We start from the raw sequence: 18,118 nt of genomic DNA on the forward strand, positions 1-18,118 counted from the left end.
GAGGAGAGTGGAGATTTGGGTCATAGCCCTGGTGCATGGTTTTGTTTGCATTGCACAACTGAGATGTTATCAAACATTGTTGGCAAAATTGCCACTGAGAATTCCAAGATTAGTGAGATATTGCAGGAATTATAGTGAGACTTACCCCATTCTGTTGCTGTGGCTTTCAGAAAGTCACTGTGATGTCCTCAGAGATGGAGCTGTTTGCTTGGGGTGCTGTCAGCTGCCATCCCTGGGAGGGATGGTGGTGGCAGCCCACACAGGGCACCCCACTTGGGTTCTCTGCTGGGCTGCCTGCAGTGTTGGATGGTAGGGAGGTGCCAGCTTGGAATACTCTGCAGGAGGGAGGTGTGGGACAGCTTCCTAGACATGGATAGGGTAATCCACCAAATCAAAGATCAGCTCAACTCTGCTGCTATTGAGCTTAGGTTTCAGTTGCTGGGAGGTTTAGGAGAAGCCCAACATGGTTATTAGGCTTGCCATGGCCAATGCTGGCCATTAGGGAGTTGGCACGTACTTGGTTTTGCTTTGGAGCTGCAGATCCTGATTGACTTTTGCCCCTGCAGATGGGGAGAGTTTAAAAGAGTGTGTGTTTGGGTGACTGTGTGTGTGTAGCACACCGAATTCTGTGTCTGGGTTTTCATTCAGGAAACCAGAAGTGCCACAGTTTAAACATTGAATTAAAGGTTTGTTGTCTTTTCCATTTGGATTTGTTTTGCCACCAAAACACCGAGTTAAAGATCTGTTATCTTTTTTAGTATGTTATGTTTTGCAAACTTTGAGATATAATAAAACGAGAGCTGAGGTGCTCAGTGGATGAAACCGGATTCACAGAGTCTCTGCGTGCAGGTAACATTCCAGCGGGATCTGGTTTCTCTCCTCGCACTCAGTGGAAATTTACCTCGCTGCCGCCTATCGTGGGCTGCAATCAGAAATGTCTCAACACAGAGAGCAGGGAAAAAGCCAGCCGATGTGAACTCAAGAGCAGTCCCGCAGCGTGGCTCAGGTGAAGCTCCGTGCCGGCGGAGCCAGGCTCGCCGGCCTTTCCCCTGGCTGCCCGGCTGATGGTCATTTATTGCCTCCTGCTGCCTGGGCTCCCGCGGCTGCGGGGCCGGGCGCTACCGGAGCTCTCGGCGCGGCCCCGGTAAGTGCTGGCCCGCCGCGGGCTGTCCCCTCGGACATGCTTGGTGTTCCTTCGGGAAAACGCCCTCAGTGCTGCATCTGCCCGCTCTGCGTGACAGCTCTGCAGCTATCGCTGTGCATTGATCCAGCCGCGGTGCCTTTCACACTTGTCTGTTCATTTAAACGAGTCAGCCTTCTAATTTTGTACCCCATCGATTGCTATTGCAGCTGCTCTGCCTGTGGCATGGCATCTGCAGCTTTGCTCCATGCACCGGGCTGCACTGCCTGCCTTTCATACACATGTGCATTCCAAGGCTTTTGGGGTTGCTTCACAGCACTTCTGTGTGGGTGTAGCTGCTGCTGGCTGAGCTGTGTCTCCTGGATCACCCCTGGAACGGGCAGCGTTTCACCCTGCCTGGGGGGCAGAGGCAGCTCAAGACTCTGTTCGACCCTTGTTCCTTCTCTTCTGCTGTCACCTCTTCTCTAAAGTCGCTGGCTCCAGGATATTTTACTAATCCAAGGGCAGGACTTAATACATTTTCTTCATGTGTGTGCTTTAATGGGTCTTAGAAATTATTTGGCTTTCCAGAGCAACTGGAGAGAGTGAACGTGGTGTGTGTTTAACAAAGAATTAACAAAATGTTAAATATACATAATGATAAATATACATACAAAAGTCTCCTAAATCTGGAAATACATCTGTTTTCCTTCATCTTTTCTGAGGTGAGTTGAGGTTTATTCACTGTTGATGAAGTCTGGGTTGTGATCTATAATAGGCTTCCAGTTCCACTGCTTGGTTCCACCTAAATAAGCTGAGTCTTCTGAAATGGCACTAAGAGAACATAACCTGTGTAAAGGTTATCCTTCAGCAAAGAGAAGTCTGTAACCTTTGCCATGTTTTGGGAAGGCAGGAGTAGGTAAAGTTGGTGTAATGATTGGACAAAGCAGAAGAGGTGCAGTGGAGCTCAGCAGTAAGAGGTGAGCGTGCCCCTGGGGCAGGCTGAGTGTGGGGCAGGGATGGCCAGAGCTCCCCTGCCATCCCAGCTGCACACAGCCTCACACTGCACTGAGCCCCAGTGCTCAGCACAGGCTGCTTGGAGCTCCCACTTGTGTTCTGCACTGCTGGCTGGAGCAGCCTCAGCTGGGGGGCAGCACCTGAGCCCCCTGCAGCTCTCTGTGCTCCAGGCAAGGGGAGAGATGTTCTGTCAGCAGGAGAGAGAAATGTCTCTGTGAGGTGAGCTGCTTGTCTTCCCAGCTGTGCTTCAAAAAGCAGATTAGGATATGTGCTTTACAGAACACAGGGAATTCAGTGCAGTACAGAAATTGCAGTCAGCTGCTCCCTTCCTGCACACAAGGTGAATACAGTTTAATCTCATCACCAGACAAGTATTTCTTTCTGCTGTGTAACTTCAGCCCTGAGCAGAACCTTATCCCATTCTCTGCTTGTGCTGGGGATTGCTTCATTATTTGGGGTTTGGATCCTGGGTCTTTTCATGCAGAATTTTTCTGTAGTTAGTGATCTCTGTCACTGTGCCCTGGGTTTACAACAAAAACCAACCAAAATCCTAGTTTTGTTGTACAGTCTTTCCAGAGAGGGCTGGATGGAAACCTGCATCAGGTAATTGGTACTCTGTGAGCTTCAGGCTGTGCCCAGCCAAGCAATCCTTTATCTGATTTTTTGGTGGACAATGAGGTGAGATCACCTCGCTGTTGCTGAAAGAATTTAACTCCTTTTTTACCTGGACACAGCACACTTGGAGATAAAGGAAGAAATTGCCATCCAAGGAGTCAGCAAAAGTTAATACATATGGCACATATGGCAGACCTCATCACTAGCTGAGGAGGTGGTTTAACTTTTTAAAAAAATGTTGCATATATGTGTGTGCATATTTTGTGCATATGAAAATTAGAATAAACATTTGCAAAAGCACTTGTTCTGCTTGTTAAATTGGAATGTTGTGGGGAGGCTGAGAGCCTCCTCACAGGAGGAACAGGGTCAGCTTTTGGGATGCTTGAAGTGGATGTGACCCTTCAGGTGTGTTTTTGAGACTATTTCAATCATCTGAGTAGCATCTTCTGTATCTTGCAAAACTCAGGGATCCTCCAGTAGTGGGAGCTCCTCTTGCCTTTTTTTCTCTTTTATGGGAGGGGGGATTGTTTGTTTTTCTTTGATTTCTTTTGAATCAGTTAATATGCAGAGTGCAGGAAGAAGATGCCACTCTAGCAAAGTTGATGTTGGACTTTGCTAGAGGGAATCTGAGTAGCTTGTTAATATAGAAACAGCTGTTGCAACTTCTCCTAGTTCTGCTTCAGTGAGGCCTGAACAGTCTGAGTTTCTGCTTGGGTTTTTCTATGCTGTCTTGTCTTACTGAAGGCATTCTCTTGATCACAATTTGCAAGTTCATCGCCTTTTGAAAATTAAAACCACTCTAGAAAATCAGGCACATGGTACATAGGAAAAGGTTTCAATATCCACTAACATGAGTCCATTGAATTGTGTTTTCCACGTGCTGTTTTGTTCTCCTCTCAGGTAAGCTTTGGGCTGTTCCCTAGTTAGGAAGTGCCCTGCAGTGGGAGAGCAGCCCAGGCCAGGCTGACAGGCAGGATTGTGTCTCCAGTGGTGCCCAGTGCAGCCAGCTCTCGGCAGGGCGTGTGCCAGGGCACTGCTGCCTCCCATCCCTTCCACAGGGATCACCTGGGCTGCCCAGGCAGGGCTTTGCTCTGCAGCTGCCCTGACCTTCCTCCCAGCTGGGACATCTGTGCCAGGACAGCTGACAAAGCTGGGAAATCTGCCTTTCAGCTGCCTAAAGCAAACAGGCCGGGAGGAACCTGTGGGAAAGTGTAATTGTTTTCTGACCGGGCTTCAAGGAACCGAGTGTCAAGTTACTGTAATTGAATCCAGTATCTTGCAGCTCTGGCAGGCTTATCAGGGGAGAGAAGGTATCACTGATACGGGGGACTGCAGAACCTGTTTCTGTAGAAGACTTTCCAGGTTTCGTTCTGGTGGCCTCTGTTGCTCAAACAGGGTGGAAAAAAAAAAAAAAGAAGTAAAAAAAAGGCCATTTTTAGTGATGTTCTCAGGGCTTCATGTAATGAAGTGGTAAAGTGTGAGCATCAGGCTGATGCTGCAGTGATGTGCACTGTCTGTCAGTGAATGGTGATTTGGAGCTCTCCATGTACACCCAGGTGGTGAGACAGGATTCAAAATGTAATTGGAAGGATTTCTTTTGAACCGTGCACCCTCGATTTTTACACCACAGACATCTCTCCTTACTGAAAGGTTATGAATAATTTCCCTTGTGTTTGAAGAGCTTTAGTGTCAATGCAGAATGGATTTGTGGCATGTGGATCACTTAGGATGTGAAACAGCCCTGTTCAGCAAATACTCTTCTACTTTTATTGCTATTATTGTTGCAGTATTATTGCTGTGATGTTATTACTGTTATCTCCTCTTCCTCTGTCTTTATTGAACTCTTAACAGCTCTGACTGGACTCTAATACTCCTCATGGCTGGATTCAGATAAGCCTTCTAGGAGGAGGTTCTTTTCCAGATCCTGCCTCTTGTTGCTCCTCAAAACTACCAGCAGCATAAACTCTACAGCACTTTGTTTCTGTTGCAGGAGGAGTCTCGCATCCTCAGGGTGAAGGTGGTTTCTGGCATTGATCTGGCCAAGAAGGACATCTTTGGAGCCAGGTGAGTGTTGTGCAGCACGAGGCCTGCAGCTCTGCAGGCAGTAATTCTCTTCTTCTGCCTTGATGTCGCTGCTCTCTTAAGCCTAAGCATGACAAAATGCTCTGCTGCAATGTTCCAATCTACTTAGAGGGGTTTTATCAGTTTGAAATTAGTGGTATCCAATTTTAGCTTTTATTGAAGTGACTAATTTCTTAATGTATAAATGAGCTTCCCTGTGGGTTTTCCTGTATTTCTTTAATGATGCTTACAAATTGTTCATTAACTTGTGTATCCAGCTTCAAACTGCATGAAAGCAGCAATTAAAAGGTTTTATCAACCCCAGTATTTTGGGTGAAATTTGCAACAAGTGTTCCTTTGGTAGCTGTGTGCAGAGTATGGTATGCCAAGGCTTTGTTATTTTCTTTCTCCAAATGTGTGGTTTTGAAGGACAGTCTTTGATGCTGACCATAAGCAACATAACTTTTATCTTACAAAATGCTTGAAGCTAAATCCAAGTGTGATTTGTACTGAATCCTGTTGATTTGGCCCTTAATGGGTTTCAAGTCAGTAGGATTTCCATAAAAGCAGAGAGTTAAAAACATATTCCCTACATGTGTTTTTAGATCTGTTTTAACCTTTCAAATGAGTAAATATACAGTTGTGGGTGTTGCAGAGCTGCAGCTCCAGTGCCTGTGTGCGGTGCAGCAGAGCAGTTACTGTGTCCTGCCTGGCTGTGGAAGATTAACTACCAGGCATACCCTGTGTTTTGTACCTCAGTGGGTTGTCCTGACCCTTTTTAATCAGCCTCACATTATAAAGCACTGCCTGTGGGCTTGCAGAGTCTGAAAGCCATTTCCTTCTTGATAAAATCTGAGCTAGGTCTCCTACCAGTGTGGAGCCCTGGAGAAACTTGTGCTTTCCTTCTGGAGATTGGAACTGGAAAGGAATCTCACTGCTCTTGAGTTGCTTTTCTGGGACTCTTTTTGACTTAGGAAATCATTCTAAGGGCACTGAGGGGGAACCACCTTGCTCTGCACACACCCTGACGGGAAAGTGCTGCCAGCTGGGGTCGGGCTCTGCTTCCCTTCTGTCCTTCCAAGGGGCAGGACAAGAGGAAAGGGCTCAGGTGGTGCCAGGGCAGGTTTAGGGAGGGGAAAATGTGTTTCCCAAAAGGGCTGCCCAGCCCTGGAGGGATTCAAAAACCATTTAGAGGAACACCTGGGGACATGGGTTTGTGCTGGGCTCAATGACCTTAGAGGGTTTTTCCAACCTCGTAGCTACCTATGATTCCCCTGATAGTTCAGAAATTATGGAATTGGGGTTGCAATGACACCAAGTAACTGGGATGTAGAGTGGGTTAGTAACTGTGAGCACCCTGAGGTGATGGTTAAGTGCAGGGCATTTCATCCTCACAGGAGCAATGGAGGTGGGCAGAAGAGGCTGGTTAGTGTAGATAAGTGGGGTCTGTAACCTGCTTTATATTTTGCCCTGTAAAATTACAAGTCTGTGGTGTGGGCTGATGGTGAGCAGATACTGCAGATTAGGATTTTGTGAATTTAGTATTGGCTTGCATGTGTGAATGTTTCATTTCCTTCCAACTTCTTAATTGAAGTGTGTCAATAAATCTCATACAAGAATGCAGGTGCTGGCTGAACTCAGACTTTGTGTGTCCTGTAAAGGTACAGCTGATGGGCTGCCTCAGTACTGTATTTTTGCCTTCTACATCATGAAGTGGCAACTGTGGCTGTATGGAAGTTGAAAATGTAAAGTGCTTTTCAGTTAAAATGGCAGATGTTTTTCATTGCCGGGGAGCTGTGCTTCTAAGGGCATAAGAGTTTGTTATGGGTTTGTTGCTTGTAGCTGCTCTTTTGTGAAAAGCACTTTTCTGGATTGATTTAGTGTGTCCAGGATCCATGATGGAGCTGGAGGAGCAGGCTTCAGGCTGCTGGTAGGATTGTAAGTCATGCTGCATACCCCTCTTGTGGGCAAGGCTGCTTGAAATGTGCCCGAGTTGTTTAATTCACCTGTGTCCTGTCACTGGTTTGTGATGGGAGGAGAGCACTTGTGGCCGTGGCTTTGCAATGGCAAAGGGGCAGGTGTGTGCCTTGTGCCTGTTCTTTGAAGTGCTCTATCAGTGCTTCTAGTGCACTTGCAGTTAGGGTATATCTGATTTTAACTACTGCAAAAGGTGTGGTGACAGCTGTGCCCCTGGAGCTGTCTCCTCCAGCACTGCTCTGCCTTGGAACTGGATTGGCTCACAGCCTGTCCCCTTCTGTACTGATGGCTCCCCTGATGAGCAGGGACAAATCCATTGAAGGCAGTTGCTTTCATAAATTATTCAAACCATTACAAAAATCATCTGGCTGCTGAATGCCTCTTCATGTGTGCCAGAGGAGAGTGCAGTGTGCTTCTGCCCCGGAGGCCCTGGGGTGGAACAGGGCTGTGACCGAGTTCCCAGAGCACCTGACTAGAGGGCAGCTGCTCAAGTGGGAGAGAGTTCATACTCTGTCGGTGCTTTTTCCTTTTTCTAGCTGATTGACCATGGGAATTTTTCCTGTGCAGTGGAAATTAATATTAGCAGTGTGGGAAGGGAAAGAAAGCAGCTGAGAGCTTCCTCTGGTGCAGCCCCAGCTGGAGTGAGGAGTGTGAAAGCAGCATGGTCAGTGCTCAGCAAGCACACGTGCTTTCCCTGTGGGAAGGGGCTGCTGGGGCTAGGGCTGTGCAGGGGTTCCAGGCAGGCAGGGCTGTGCAGGACAGTCGGGGCTGTCTGTCTGTCTGTGTGACACTGCTGTCCCTGTGCCGTGTTCGGGCTGTGGCTGTGCAGGGGTTCCAGGCAGGCAGGGCTGTGCGGGACAGCCGGGGCTGTCTGTCTGTCTGTGTGACACTGCTGTCCCTGTGCCGTGTTCGGGCTGTGCAGGACAGTCGGGGCTGTCTGTCTGTCTGTGTGACACTGCTGTCCCTGTGCCGTGTTCGGGCTGTGCAGGACAGCCGGGGCTGTCTGTCTGTCTGTGTGACACTGCTGTCCCTGTGCCGTGTTCGGGCTGTGCAGGACAGCCGGGGCTGTCTGTCTGTCTGTGTGACACTGCTGTCCCTGTGCCGTGTTCGGGCTGTGCAGGACAGTCGGGGCTGTCTGTCTGTCTGTGTGACACTGCTGTCCCTGTGCCGTGTTCGGGCTGTGCAGGACAGCCGGGGCTGTCTGTCTGTCTGTGTGACACTGCTGTCCCTGTGCCGTGTTCGGGCTGTGCAGGACAGTCGGGGCTGTCTGTCTGTCTGTGTGACACTGCTGTCCCTGTGCCGTGTTCGGGCTGTGCGGGACGGTCGGGGCTGTCTGTCTGTCTGTGTGACACTGCTGTCCCTGTGCCGTGTTCGGGCTGTGCGGGACAGTCGGGGCTGTCTGTCTGTCTGTGTGACACTGCTGTCCCTGTGCCGTGTTCGGGCTGTGCAGGACAGTCGGGGCTGTCTGTCTGTCTGTGTGACACTGCTGTCCCTGTGCCGTGTTCGGGCTGTGGCTGTGCAGGGGTTCCAGGCAGGCAGGGCTGTGCGGGACAGTCGGGGCTGTCTGTCTGTCTGTGTGACACTGCTGTCCCTGTGCCGTGTTCGGGCTGTGCGGGACAGTCGGGGCTGTCTGTCTGTCTGTGTGACACTGCTGTCCCTGCTCTGCCGCTCTGTGCCGTTCGGGCTGTGGCTGTGATCTCTCTCCGGGGCAGCAGAGGGCACCAGAGAGTTTCTGCAGCCTCCACCGGCACCTGCTGGCCTTGCAGCAAACCAGGGTTCTTCACCAAAATTAGCAACATTCACCCATTTGTGCATGTTCTGTGCTTTAGGATGCACTGGGTGTATGTTTCAGGAGCTGCAAATGGAGAAATGCTGCTTATTCCAGCATGTGGTCCTGCTCCTTAACAAGATTTGGTAATCATTCCTGACAGTTATAATGTCCTAGTAAAAAATAATTCTCATCAGATAATTGCTCAGTGGAAAAATTTCTTTGTGCAAATACAGAAACACACAATGTTTCTTGTTACCTGAAGAAAGCAATCTTCTGTATCCAGCTCCTCAGCTTTCCTACCTCCTGCTATCTGCTGTGATCTATGAGTTTACCTGAATCTGGTATCTTTAGAAGAAAAATAGGGCATGTCAATAAAATCATCTGAAGAAACCTTTTGATCTTAAATATTTAAGGCAGAACTGCTGTGCTGAGCTTTTCTCTTCCTGAAATCAGGTGTCACGGAGTTCTCTGGCTCCTCCACCCCCTCTGCATTTTGGAACTTGTTAAGATATTTTGGGAGTGTGAAATGGCATAGGAAGATCTATGCATACATCAGCCCCTCAGCTTCAGGGCTGGTGCATGCATATTCTGCTAGAGCATTCATTTAACCTTTGCAAAAAAAAAAAAAAATGACCTCAGGGAGGAAAAAACCCCATATTTACACTTCCATCTGTTTTGGAAGATTAAAATATCCTTTCTGCTCTGGGAGGCTTCCAAGAGAGCAAGAATACAAAAGGAATCCATGTTGGTACCCTTTATTAGAACATAACATGGCAAAGGAAGGTGGAGACATGGAGGTGGGGTTTGAGGTACAATTTTTAACTCCTTTTTTCACCCACGGACACTTCGTGGCTGTCTATGATGTGAGTCATTATCTCTAGCAGCTCTCTGCTGAAGCCTTGCTGCATTTCTTGGAGAGTCAGAAGTGTGAGCCTGTCTTTGTGAAATGAAACCCTAGCAGGGAAATGGGAGGTCTGTAAAGTGGGGTTTGGTGTGGAGTGAGATTTGGGACGCTCAGGCACAGTGGATTGCAAGGGTGGCTCTGCAGTCAAGGGGAAGGTAAGGTTTGTTTTCTTTCAGAAGCTGATGTTCATTTATCCTTCCTTCTTACTGCAGGAATGGGGAAAGTCACCAGGGGAATGGTTGTTGGGGTAAAATGATAGTGGCTGGAAGAGCTGCTGCCTTAGAACATTGTTTTTACTGCTCTCCATAAAACTTGGTTAGAAGTATCTCCTTATAATTCTCATCTTCTTTAATGATGCATGTTTTGGCAGTTTGCTTCCCTCATCTCTTTGAATCTAAAAGTGACTAAGCAAAACATTGGGATTTAAAAAAAAAAAAAAAAAAATTGGATCTTTTTAAGCTCCACTAAGTGCATGCACAGATGGAGTTTCTCTAAGTGTGTTTAAGTGATTCTGAAACACATTTTCAGGTTTGTAGAATTTCCTCTTGTGAAGCATAACCTTTCCAGCCCTGATGTGAACTGCTGTCCAAGGGACTCCCATGATTTTGTAGAGACTCCTTGAGATGGATGTTGTTGAGGATGGTGCATGTTACTGATGTGAATTTGTATGTGCTGCTTTTGGAGGCTTGCTGTCTGCAGGAGCACTTTATTTCTGTTTCTGTAGCCACAATTACAGGAGCTGTTGATCAGCTCTTGCACACATGTGAGGCAGAGAAGTGGCAGCACAAGGGGAATGGTTCTGTGTTTCTCACAGAAGCTAAATTCTCTTGTGCAAGACTGTTCCAAAGAGAAGCAGTCGGGCTATTTTGAAATGCAGAGTTTGCCTGCATGTGACAAGCCTGGCATTCATGCACTTGCATAACAAGTGTTACTAAATTTTATATGTGGGGAGGTGGTTTCAGCTTTTAAAATAAAAATAGAGCCATGTAGGCCTTAGCAGTTCCATTGTTCTTTCACGTGTGCCTGTGCTCTCCACCCCCTTCTTTTGGAGCTTAAAATAAGTAAATAATACATCATGTCACTGGCAGAAGGTAGTTTGAGACTTGCTTTCCAAATTGTTTCAGAAGTATGGAGCAGATGTGATTCCATCAAGTGAACAAGTGGGACACTGCTCCTGAGCCCCAGTTTCACAGTGCTCCAAAGTAATGTGGTTTCTAAAGGAGGCTGATCTTCCTTGACATTTTTTTGCTGGAGTTTTGAAGTTATCAGAGCTTTTGTTGTTCTCCAGAAGAAGAGCTGGAAGCTTGCCTTTTCATGCTGAGATTGAAATGAAGGATAATTATATACCTACAGTTGCTTGAGCTTCAGGAAAATGACAAATTCTGCAAGTTGGCAAAACCATGGGAAATAGCTAATTGTGGATGTCTGAGGGATCCCAGAGGTCAGGAAAAGGATTTCTTAAGCCTCAGATTGTTTTGATGGCTGTTGTTCTGCCAAACTGTCTTTGCACTAACTTGTGATTATGATTAACATAACTTCCATTATTAGCATCATTTTCTTAGCATTCCCTTTTATTCTCCAGAGAACTGTTATCAGCTTCAAGGTTCTCCTGATCTTGGCAGGTGCTGATGTTTTCAGGTTTTGGCCATCATCATGAGATTTGGTGCTTTTAATCATTTTTGATTTTGTACAAGGAGCATTTGAGATAGGTGTTCACAAATCAACTGCCCTTCATCCCCAGTGGCTGATAGGATGATGACTGGGCTCATTTCTCTTGTTAGCCCTGCTTGGAGCTTTGGAATTGCCCTCTGTTGAGTGCAGGTTATTATGGGCTGCAGCTGCTCTTGGGTCACCTCTTGGGCACAGTGCTCTTGCTGCACTGGCAGCTCTCTGTCAGTGTCCCTGTGCTTGCAGCACTGTTTGAGTGCTCCTCCTTTCATTCAGTCCATTTCAGGTGACAATATCTGCCAGCTCCAGCTCCAGGCTGGTGGCAGTCTGCTTCCTGTGCCCAGAAGTTGGAATCCAGGAGCCATAGAATAGATGGGTTGGAATGGAGCCATTAGAGGGTCGTGGAGTCCCCAGCATTTATCAGTTCCACTTGCTGCTCGCTGGGTTTTCAGGGTGCAGTTAAGCACTGTAAAGTTCCCTCAGTGTTTCTATTGCTGCTTTGACATGCAGTGTCTGTTCTCTGGGATCCCAGTTATTTTGTTTTGCTGCTGTAGTTATGTTCCTAATTGGGGTTCTGCCTTCTTCCATTCTTTGCCCATGTTGTGACTCCTTCCTGGTTAGTTCAATTACAGTGTGTGCTCCCCAGGAGGTGTCAGCTGGGCTGTGCTGTTCACCCTGTAGCTTGTTTCATTTCCCAGTAGCTGTTTGGGTGCAGGAGCACAGGCTGTGTGATCTGCAGAGCAGGATCCAGCAGCTGGGGCTGCCCTGGAGCTGCTCACCTGGCACCTGCACTCTGCCCTGCTTCTTTGGTGTTGGACCCTGAGCCTGAGTGCAATAAGGGCTTTGTTAAAAGCCTTACAGGGCCTTTTATTTATTGGCATACAGCCATCAGAGTTTTAGTATTATCAGCTGTGTTCTAGTCACTGAGAGCTCGTGGAAGTGCAGTGGGAAGAGGTGTCTGACTGTATGGGTATGGGTGTGTGTCTGTCTGACTGTATGGGTGTGTGTGTGACTATGGGTGTCTGTCTGACTGTGTGTGTGTGTTTCTGACTGCATGGGGGATGTCTGCACTCCTCCTGTGCAGTGTCCCTGTGCAGAGCAGATCTGCGTGGGCACCTGGGGCACAGCAGTGGCTGCAGTGCAGGGCTGCCTGGGACAGCTCCACTGGGGCAGTGTCAGCTTTCCTGGGGCTCCAGTCTCCCTCCAGCCACGTGTTTGTGTTAAATAAACAAATGCATGTAAGTAAACAGTCTCAAATATCCAGTCATTTGGGCAAACTCCAGCTTCACTTCAGCAGCAGCAGCTTGGCTGTGCTGCTCAGTCTGACTCAGAGCAGGCAGGGATGGCACTAATCTGTTCACTAAAGGCAGATTACCTTACTGAAACTGGTGACAAATTTAATTGTTCTCTAGTTTTTAAAAATAGAACTAGATTTTTAAAATAATCTGTACCATCTTCACGGTTTTCATTTTCTGTAGACTGGTTCATCCAGGGTATTTTAGCACTAAAAAACTGTAGTTTTTCTAAGGGTTCCTGAAAACAACATTGCCCAGGCATGGATTGATAGCCCAAACCTGGGAGGATACCTGTAAATATTAGCATGGTACATCAAGCAATTCAAAGCAGCATCAGCATATCTTTATGATCACAATGATGCTCTGCTTTCTTCTAAACCTTGGTTCTTAATTCTGAACATAACTGCAGTTTAAGTAGATGCATTTATGTGCAACTACTGATAGGAATAATCAGTCCAACAAGATGTCTTGTTTGTTCTTGTTTCCACCTTTGTGGCATTTTATATTCGATACATGGAGCAGCCCATGCAAGTGCTGATTGTTCTGTAGTGACACTGTTCCTTAAATAGTTCCTTAAATTCAAAAGTGTCAGCATTTGAATGACCTGGTCAGTAAATCTGAGTGCCTGGTATTGAGAGTGCCTCTGGTTGATGCTTTGAAGGGATCTTGGCTCGTGCTCCAGCTGAGGGTGCTGCCCCTGGGGAGGGAAGCACCAGAGCAGGTCAGGTCCTGGTTTTACATTTCCCTGGGTGCTGCCAGTGCAGTGCCAGGGGGTGCTGGGGGGCAGGGGCTGTGCCCAGAGGGACAGAGCTGCAGGGAGAGGATGGGCTCTGCTCTCAGGGCAGGGTTGCACTGAGGACATTGCACTGCAGGTGCTGTTAGCCACTGAAATGCCCAGTCCCTGCTGCAGTGCTCTCTGGCTGTACAGCTGCAGGCCATTCAATCTGATCTTTCTTTTGCAGTGACCCCTATGTGAAACTCTCCTTGTATGTAGCAGATGAGAACAGAGAACTTGCCCTTGTGCAGACCAAAACTATCAAAAAGGTACGTGTGCACTCTTTTGAATTCCTTGGCTTTGGAAGGATTGAGAGCACTGGAACACAACTGTATAACATAATGCAGCCTAATTAAAGTCATTGCATGTACAGCAACTGGATAATGTGGTTTAAGCAGAGAGCAGGTGCCTGCACCTCAGTGTGTCTGGCCTGGAACAGCACCCAACATGTTGCATGCTGTTCCCTAAGGCTTGGCTTAGCAAATCTCACTGCACCAAGCACAGGTTCTTTATTCAAATTCATATTTCTTTGAAAGACATGGCTGAAATAGAGGACTGAGAAATTCTGCTTCAATTATCATTTATCTGACCTTTAGCAAAAAATTATCATTCTGTTTGAAATTTCTATTTTCAAAATATTTTCTTAATATGGGAATTTAAAATAACCAGATGACAGAAGATATGTTGTAAGGAAAGCCTGGAAGTTTTTGCATTTTTAATTAGAAACAAAAGATTCATTGGAGTTTTATTTCATTTCTCAATTTTAGTTCACACAAACAGAATTTTACCAGTAGATATTTATCATTATCAGGATCCTAGGATTTTGTAAGCATATTTTGTTTTTATTTTGCTGTTAATGGTGGCAGAGAGGAAAGTAGTCATAAATTGTATGAAAAGCATGGGAAAATACAGAGTTGTCATTTTTTATGGAGGTATTTAGAGTTAACAGGGGTTCAGTTGAAATCATTGCTGCAAAACAGAATTGTTGTTGAAAAGACAAACTGGAATGATGTGTATCTAAAATCAGGACATTGGGAGTCATGAAAGCCACTGTGGGGTCCTGGAGCTGTGGCAGATCCATGTCCTCCTGCCCTGTGTAGGGCTGAAAACCCTTTGTGAAGGTGTGGCTCAGTTTGAGTCCTTTGTGTGCCACACTTGCCCTTTCCCAGGATGTGTCTCTGTGAGGCTGAGTTTGTTGTGTTTCCTGCTGTGCCATCTATTCCCATGCTGTTCCCAGTTTGGAGAGATTCAGGGCACTCAGCCCCCACTCCTGCACACGAGGAATCTCCTGGATCTGTGGCAAGCACTAAGATAAACAGCCAAGATTCCCCTTCTCTGCTAGAACTGAAACAGAATTGTTGTGGGTGGAAAGCCAATTTTTCCTGTCAGCTCTGCCCATAAATCTCTGCTGTGTGAGAGCATGAGGGAATGATTTGGCATGAGCACAAAAACTTTGCACAGATTGTCCCATTGTTTTTATACTTCCCCAAGCTGAATTGTCCAAATGGTTGTTTGCAGTTCTCATCTCTTTTATCAGTTTGTTATGTCATGCCTGAGCTCACTTCAGCCTGCAGTCTATGCACATTTATTCTGTGCATTCTAGTCAGGTTGTTAGCATTAAAATCCTTGGGCTGGGAGGAGATTGGAAGAAATCTTACCTGTTCTAAGGAATAACCTTTTGGTTTTAATTTTTCTGTTTATTTTACAGTAGAAATCTGAGCATATTTCTGTACCCCTAAAAGTTAACCTCTGTGTTTAAAAAATACTTTTTTTTTTCCCTGGGTTTAAATGAAACTTGAGAATTAAATGTCTTCAGGTTTTATTTCTGTAGGTTCTCAATGATTTATCTCTTAATCATCAAATTCTATTTATCTTTAATGTCTATTTTAGGATCATCTGACTCAATTGTCCTCCCACATTTGGTTTACTCAATAGAGAATTTCTAGATGACAATATATTTTTCAACTTCATTTATTACATGTTTTTCTTTCTGTTTCTCTAGAAAACTTCGATTGTGTATTTGTTTTTATAATTGCACACCAGAAACATTAGTATGTAAATATTGTTGTTTCTTTTACAGACACTGAACCCTAAATGGAATGAGGAGTTTTACTTCAGAGTAAGTTCCTCTTTATTTGCAGTCTTTAGGCTCAGTTTCATGGGGAATGCTGCCTGGGACACATGGCCAAACAACTTTTTCTGGGGTCTGAGTACTACAAATCTGAAATCTCAGCAAAAGGAAGTGAACACACTGCTGAAAACCTCTGGTACAGATGCTCTGTTAAAACATCTTGAAAATCCTCAGCAATAATGTTGGCAGTCTTTCTGCTTTAATTTAAGTAAATGATTTTCTGGAGGTGTATTTGCTGTTTTCAGGTGTTGGGGAGACTCCTGTTGGGTGTTCCAGGGGTGTGTGTGCTAAATGGGCTGGAGATGGTGAGCAGTGGACAGCCAGAAACACCTGAATGTGAAATTCTGGAGGAAATGCAGCAAAACTCTTGGTCCTCATACATCAGTCAGTCAGTCAGGGAGCCCTGAGAGTGCAGCCTGGGCTGGAGTCCTCTGCCAGGGAAATGCAGTAACTGAGCACAGCAAATAAAAGCTTTTATCTCAGCTGCCAGGCTCTTCCAGTTGCAGTAAGGTTCTGGTGCTCCAGTTCAGCTGAAGGTTTACATCAGCCCTGGTGGTCCTGCCCTGTTTGCTGGGTTTGATTGCTGCCTGAGTTGGTACCCAGGCACTGTTACTGTCCAGCTGCTGAACTCCAGTGACATTTGGATTTTCCCACAGGTCAACCCAACCAACCATCGGCTCCTGTTCGAGGTGTTTGATGAGAACAGGCTGGTGAGTGCTTGTGCTGGTGGGGCTGCTCTGCCCACAGGGCCCTGTGTGCCACAGCTGGCAGGTACAGCACAGCTTCAGGCTGTCCTTAGCCTGGCCTTGCAGTGGCAGTGCCAAGAAACACGGATAGAGGGTCAAAGGGCTGAAAGGACACTAAAGCAGAGACCAAAATGCTCCTCACCCTGCCCAGTGACACCCTCACTCTGTCCTTCTGCAGGCCTCCACTTCAAACCAATGGAGTCCTGAGCTCATTTATCACTGGTGAAGCAGCTGCTTCAGTCCCTGATCATTTTAGGATCATTTTAGTGTCCCTTTCCAGCCCTTTTGTGCTTCCCATCTTGCTTTGGGAGCTGCTTCCCAGAGCTGCACCTGGTGTGTGGAGGTTGGAGGTGATGGCACAGTGGTGCTCTGCTGGGGTTCAGCTCTGCCTCAGTGCTCACATGCTGCTGGTTGGTTTAGGTTTGGCTGGTGCAGCAGCTCTTCTGGAGGAGCTTTCCCCACCTGACTGCTGCTGTGGTTATGATCCATGGGTGAAGTGTGTCCTCTGTACCTCCAGGGTTAAAGGTGCCAGTGGCACACTGCTGGGTGGCTCTTGGGGCTTGCCTTTTGAGCACTGTAGCACCATCTCTCTGTTCATGAGATCAGGAATTAACATTTTCTGGGATGGGGCAGTACAACCCTTACCAAACTTGTTTACTTCCTAAGAATTAGGATCAGAGTTGCAGAGATACTGTCATTTAAAAAGCAGTGTAGAAGCATCTGTCTTCAACAGATAGGATCTTTCCTTCTATCTTCCTGATAAACAAAGAGCAAAGGAAACCACACAAGCTGTTATCTGGGGGGAAAGAGGACTTGGCAGCCAAATGACTGGAACTTTCCTCAGGAGGAGGTAAACTGGTGAACCAGTGGCACTGTGCCCCTACAGTGTGCTGGCCAGGAACATATGTATTTGTGTATTATTATCATGATGACCACTTGCACTTTTCAAACTGCCATGTGCCATTGGAATGCCACAGGGACAGGGAGGTGGGTTAGAGAAAAAACTTGTATGCAGTGACAGCTGGGAAATGACAGGTTTGGGATAGCCATTTCAGACACATTGCTTTGGATTTTCAGGTTTGGGTGTGCAGGACTGGCCTTACTCTGGCAGTTTCAGCACTTTTTATTGTTGGACTGATTTGTGTATTCTCCTGGTTCTGCCTCCCAAGTCAGTCTGTCCTTGGGCTTGGAACCTTCTGCCAAGGCAGCAGCTGGGCTTGGGAGCCAAGGCTTTCCTTGCAGGTCTGTGGCTGCTTTGGGGGGTTTGGAACAGCAGGTTTTCATCAGGTTGTGTTTCTAGAATGAGGAGACACTGGACTGATTATTTGGGCTTTTCTCTCACATACCTATTGTCAATACTTAAATGGCTTTTATTGGGAGGATTTTGTTCCTTCTTCCCAAATTACCAAAGTGCACCCTGTCTCTGCAGGTGTCCTTGCCTTTGTGTTCCCCAATCTCAACAGAGTAAATGTGATGCAGCTTCATTTTGGGTGCAGAGACCGTGTTCTTGAGTAATATGTTTTAGCTGAAAAATAAGGTAAAATAATACCAGCACCTGTGCTTCTACAAGGCACTCTGCAGGACCATTGCTGTGTGGAAGCTGTTGACACTTCAGTGGTGTCTCATAATGCACACAGAACAAAGTGGGACTGTGCTGGCTGCTGGCAGTCGGATCAGTTGGAGCTGCCATTGCTCTCGGCATTGGTGATTCCTGGCTTTTGGAAGCAAGCTGCTTGCAAGCAGAGTTCAGAGCACTGACCTGCCACACAGAGGTTTTCAGAGCTGTTGACAAGACTTAGGCCCTGAGACGGTGTGGTGTGTGCTGAGGAGGGAGTGCTGTTCGCTGAGGGTGCCCAGGGTGTGTGTGGTCCCGTTCTGGGCTCCCCTGGGCTCCCAGGGGTGTAACTGGGCTGGGTGCTGGCAGTGCCACGTGTGCTGCATTGCTCTGCCTGCCTGGGGCTCGGGACAAGCCAGTGCAGTCGGACATGCAGCCCCAGCGCTGCCTGGTAAACCTGGAGAAGAGCTCTGGGGCTGCTGC

At 47.0% G+C, this 18,118-nt stretch overlaps 1 protein-coding gene across 7 annotated transcripts in view; it reads left to right on the forward strand.

Moving 5' to 3' along the window:
- NEDD4L (NEDD4 like E3 ubiquitin protein ligase) overlaps positions 1-18,118 on the forward strand; it is a 64,608-nt gene that overhangs the window by 14,455 nt on the left and 32,035 nt on the right. For all 7 annotated transcript variants that reach the window (XM_079330555.1, XM_079330551.1, XM_079330554.1 and 4 more), the window contains exons 2-5: positions 4,743-4,816; positions 13,391-13,472; positions 15,284-15,322; positions 15,991-16,044. In XM_079330555.1, the coding sequence (XP_079186681.1) occupies positions 4,743-4,816; positions 13,391-13,472; positions 15,284-15,322; positions 15,991-16,044 (249 nt within the window). The remainder of the gene's footprint in view (positions 1-4,742; positions 4,817-13,390; positions 13,473-15,283; positions 15,323-15,990; positions 16,045-18,118) is intronic.

Source organism: Erithacus rubecula (genome assembly GCF_903797595.1).
Source record: "Erithacus rubecula genome assembly, chromosome: Z".
Classification (NCBI taxonomy): domain Eukaryota; kingdom Metazoa; phylum Chordata; class Aves; order Passeriformes; family Muscicapidae; genus Erithacus; species Erithacus rubecula.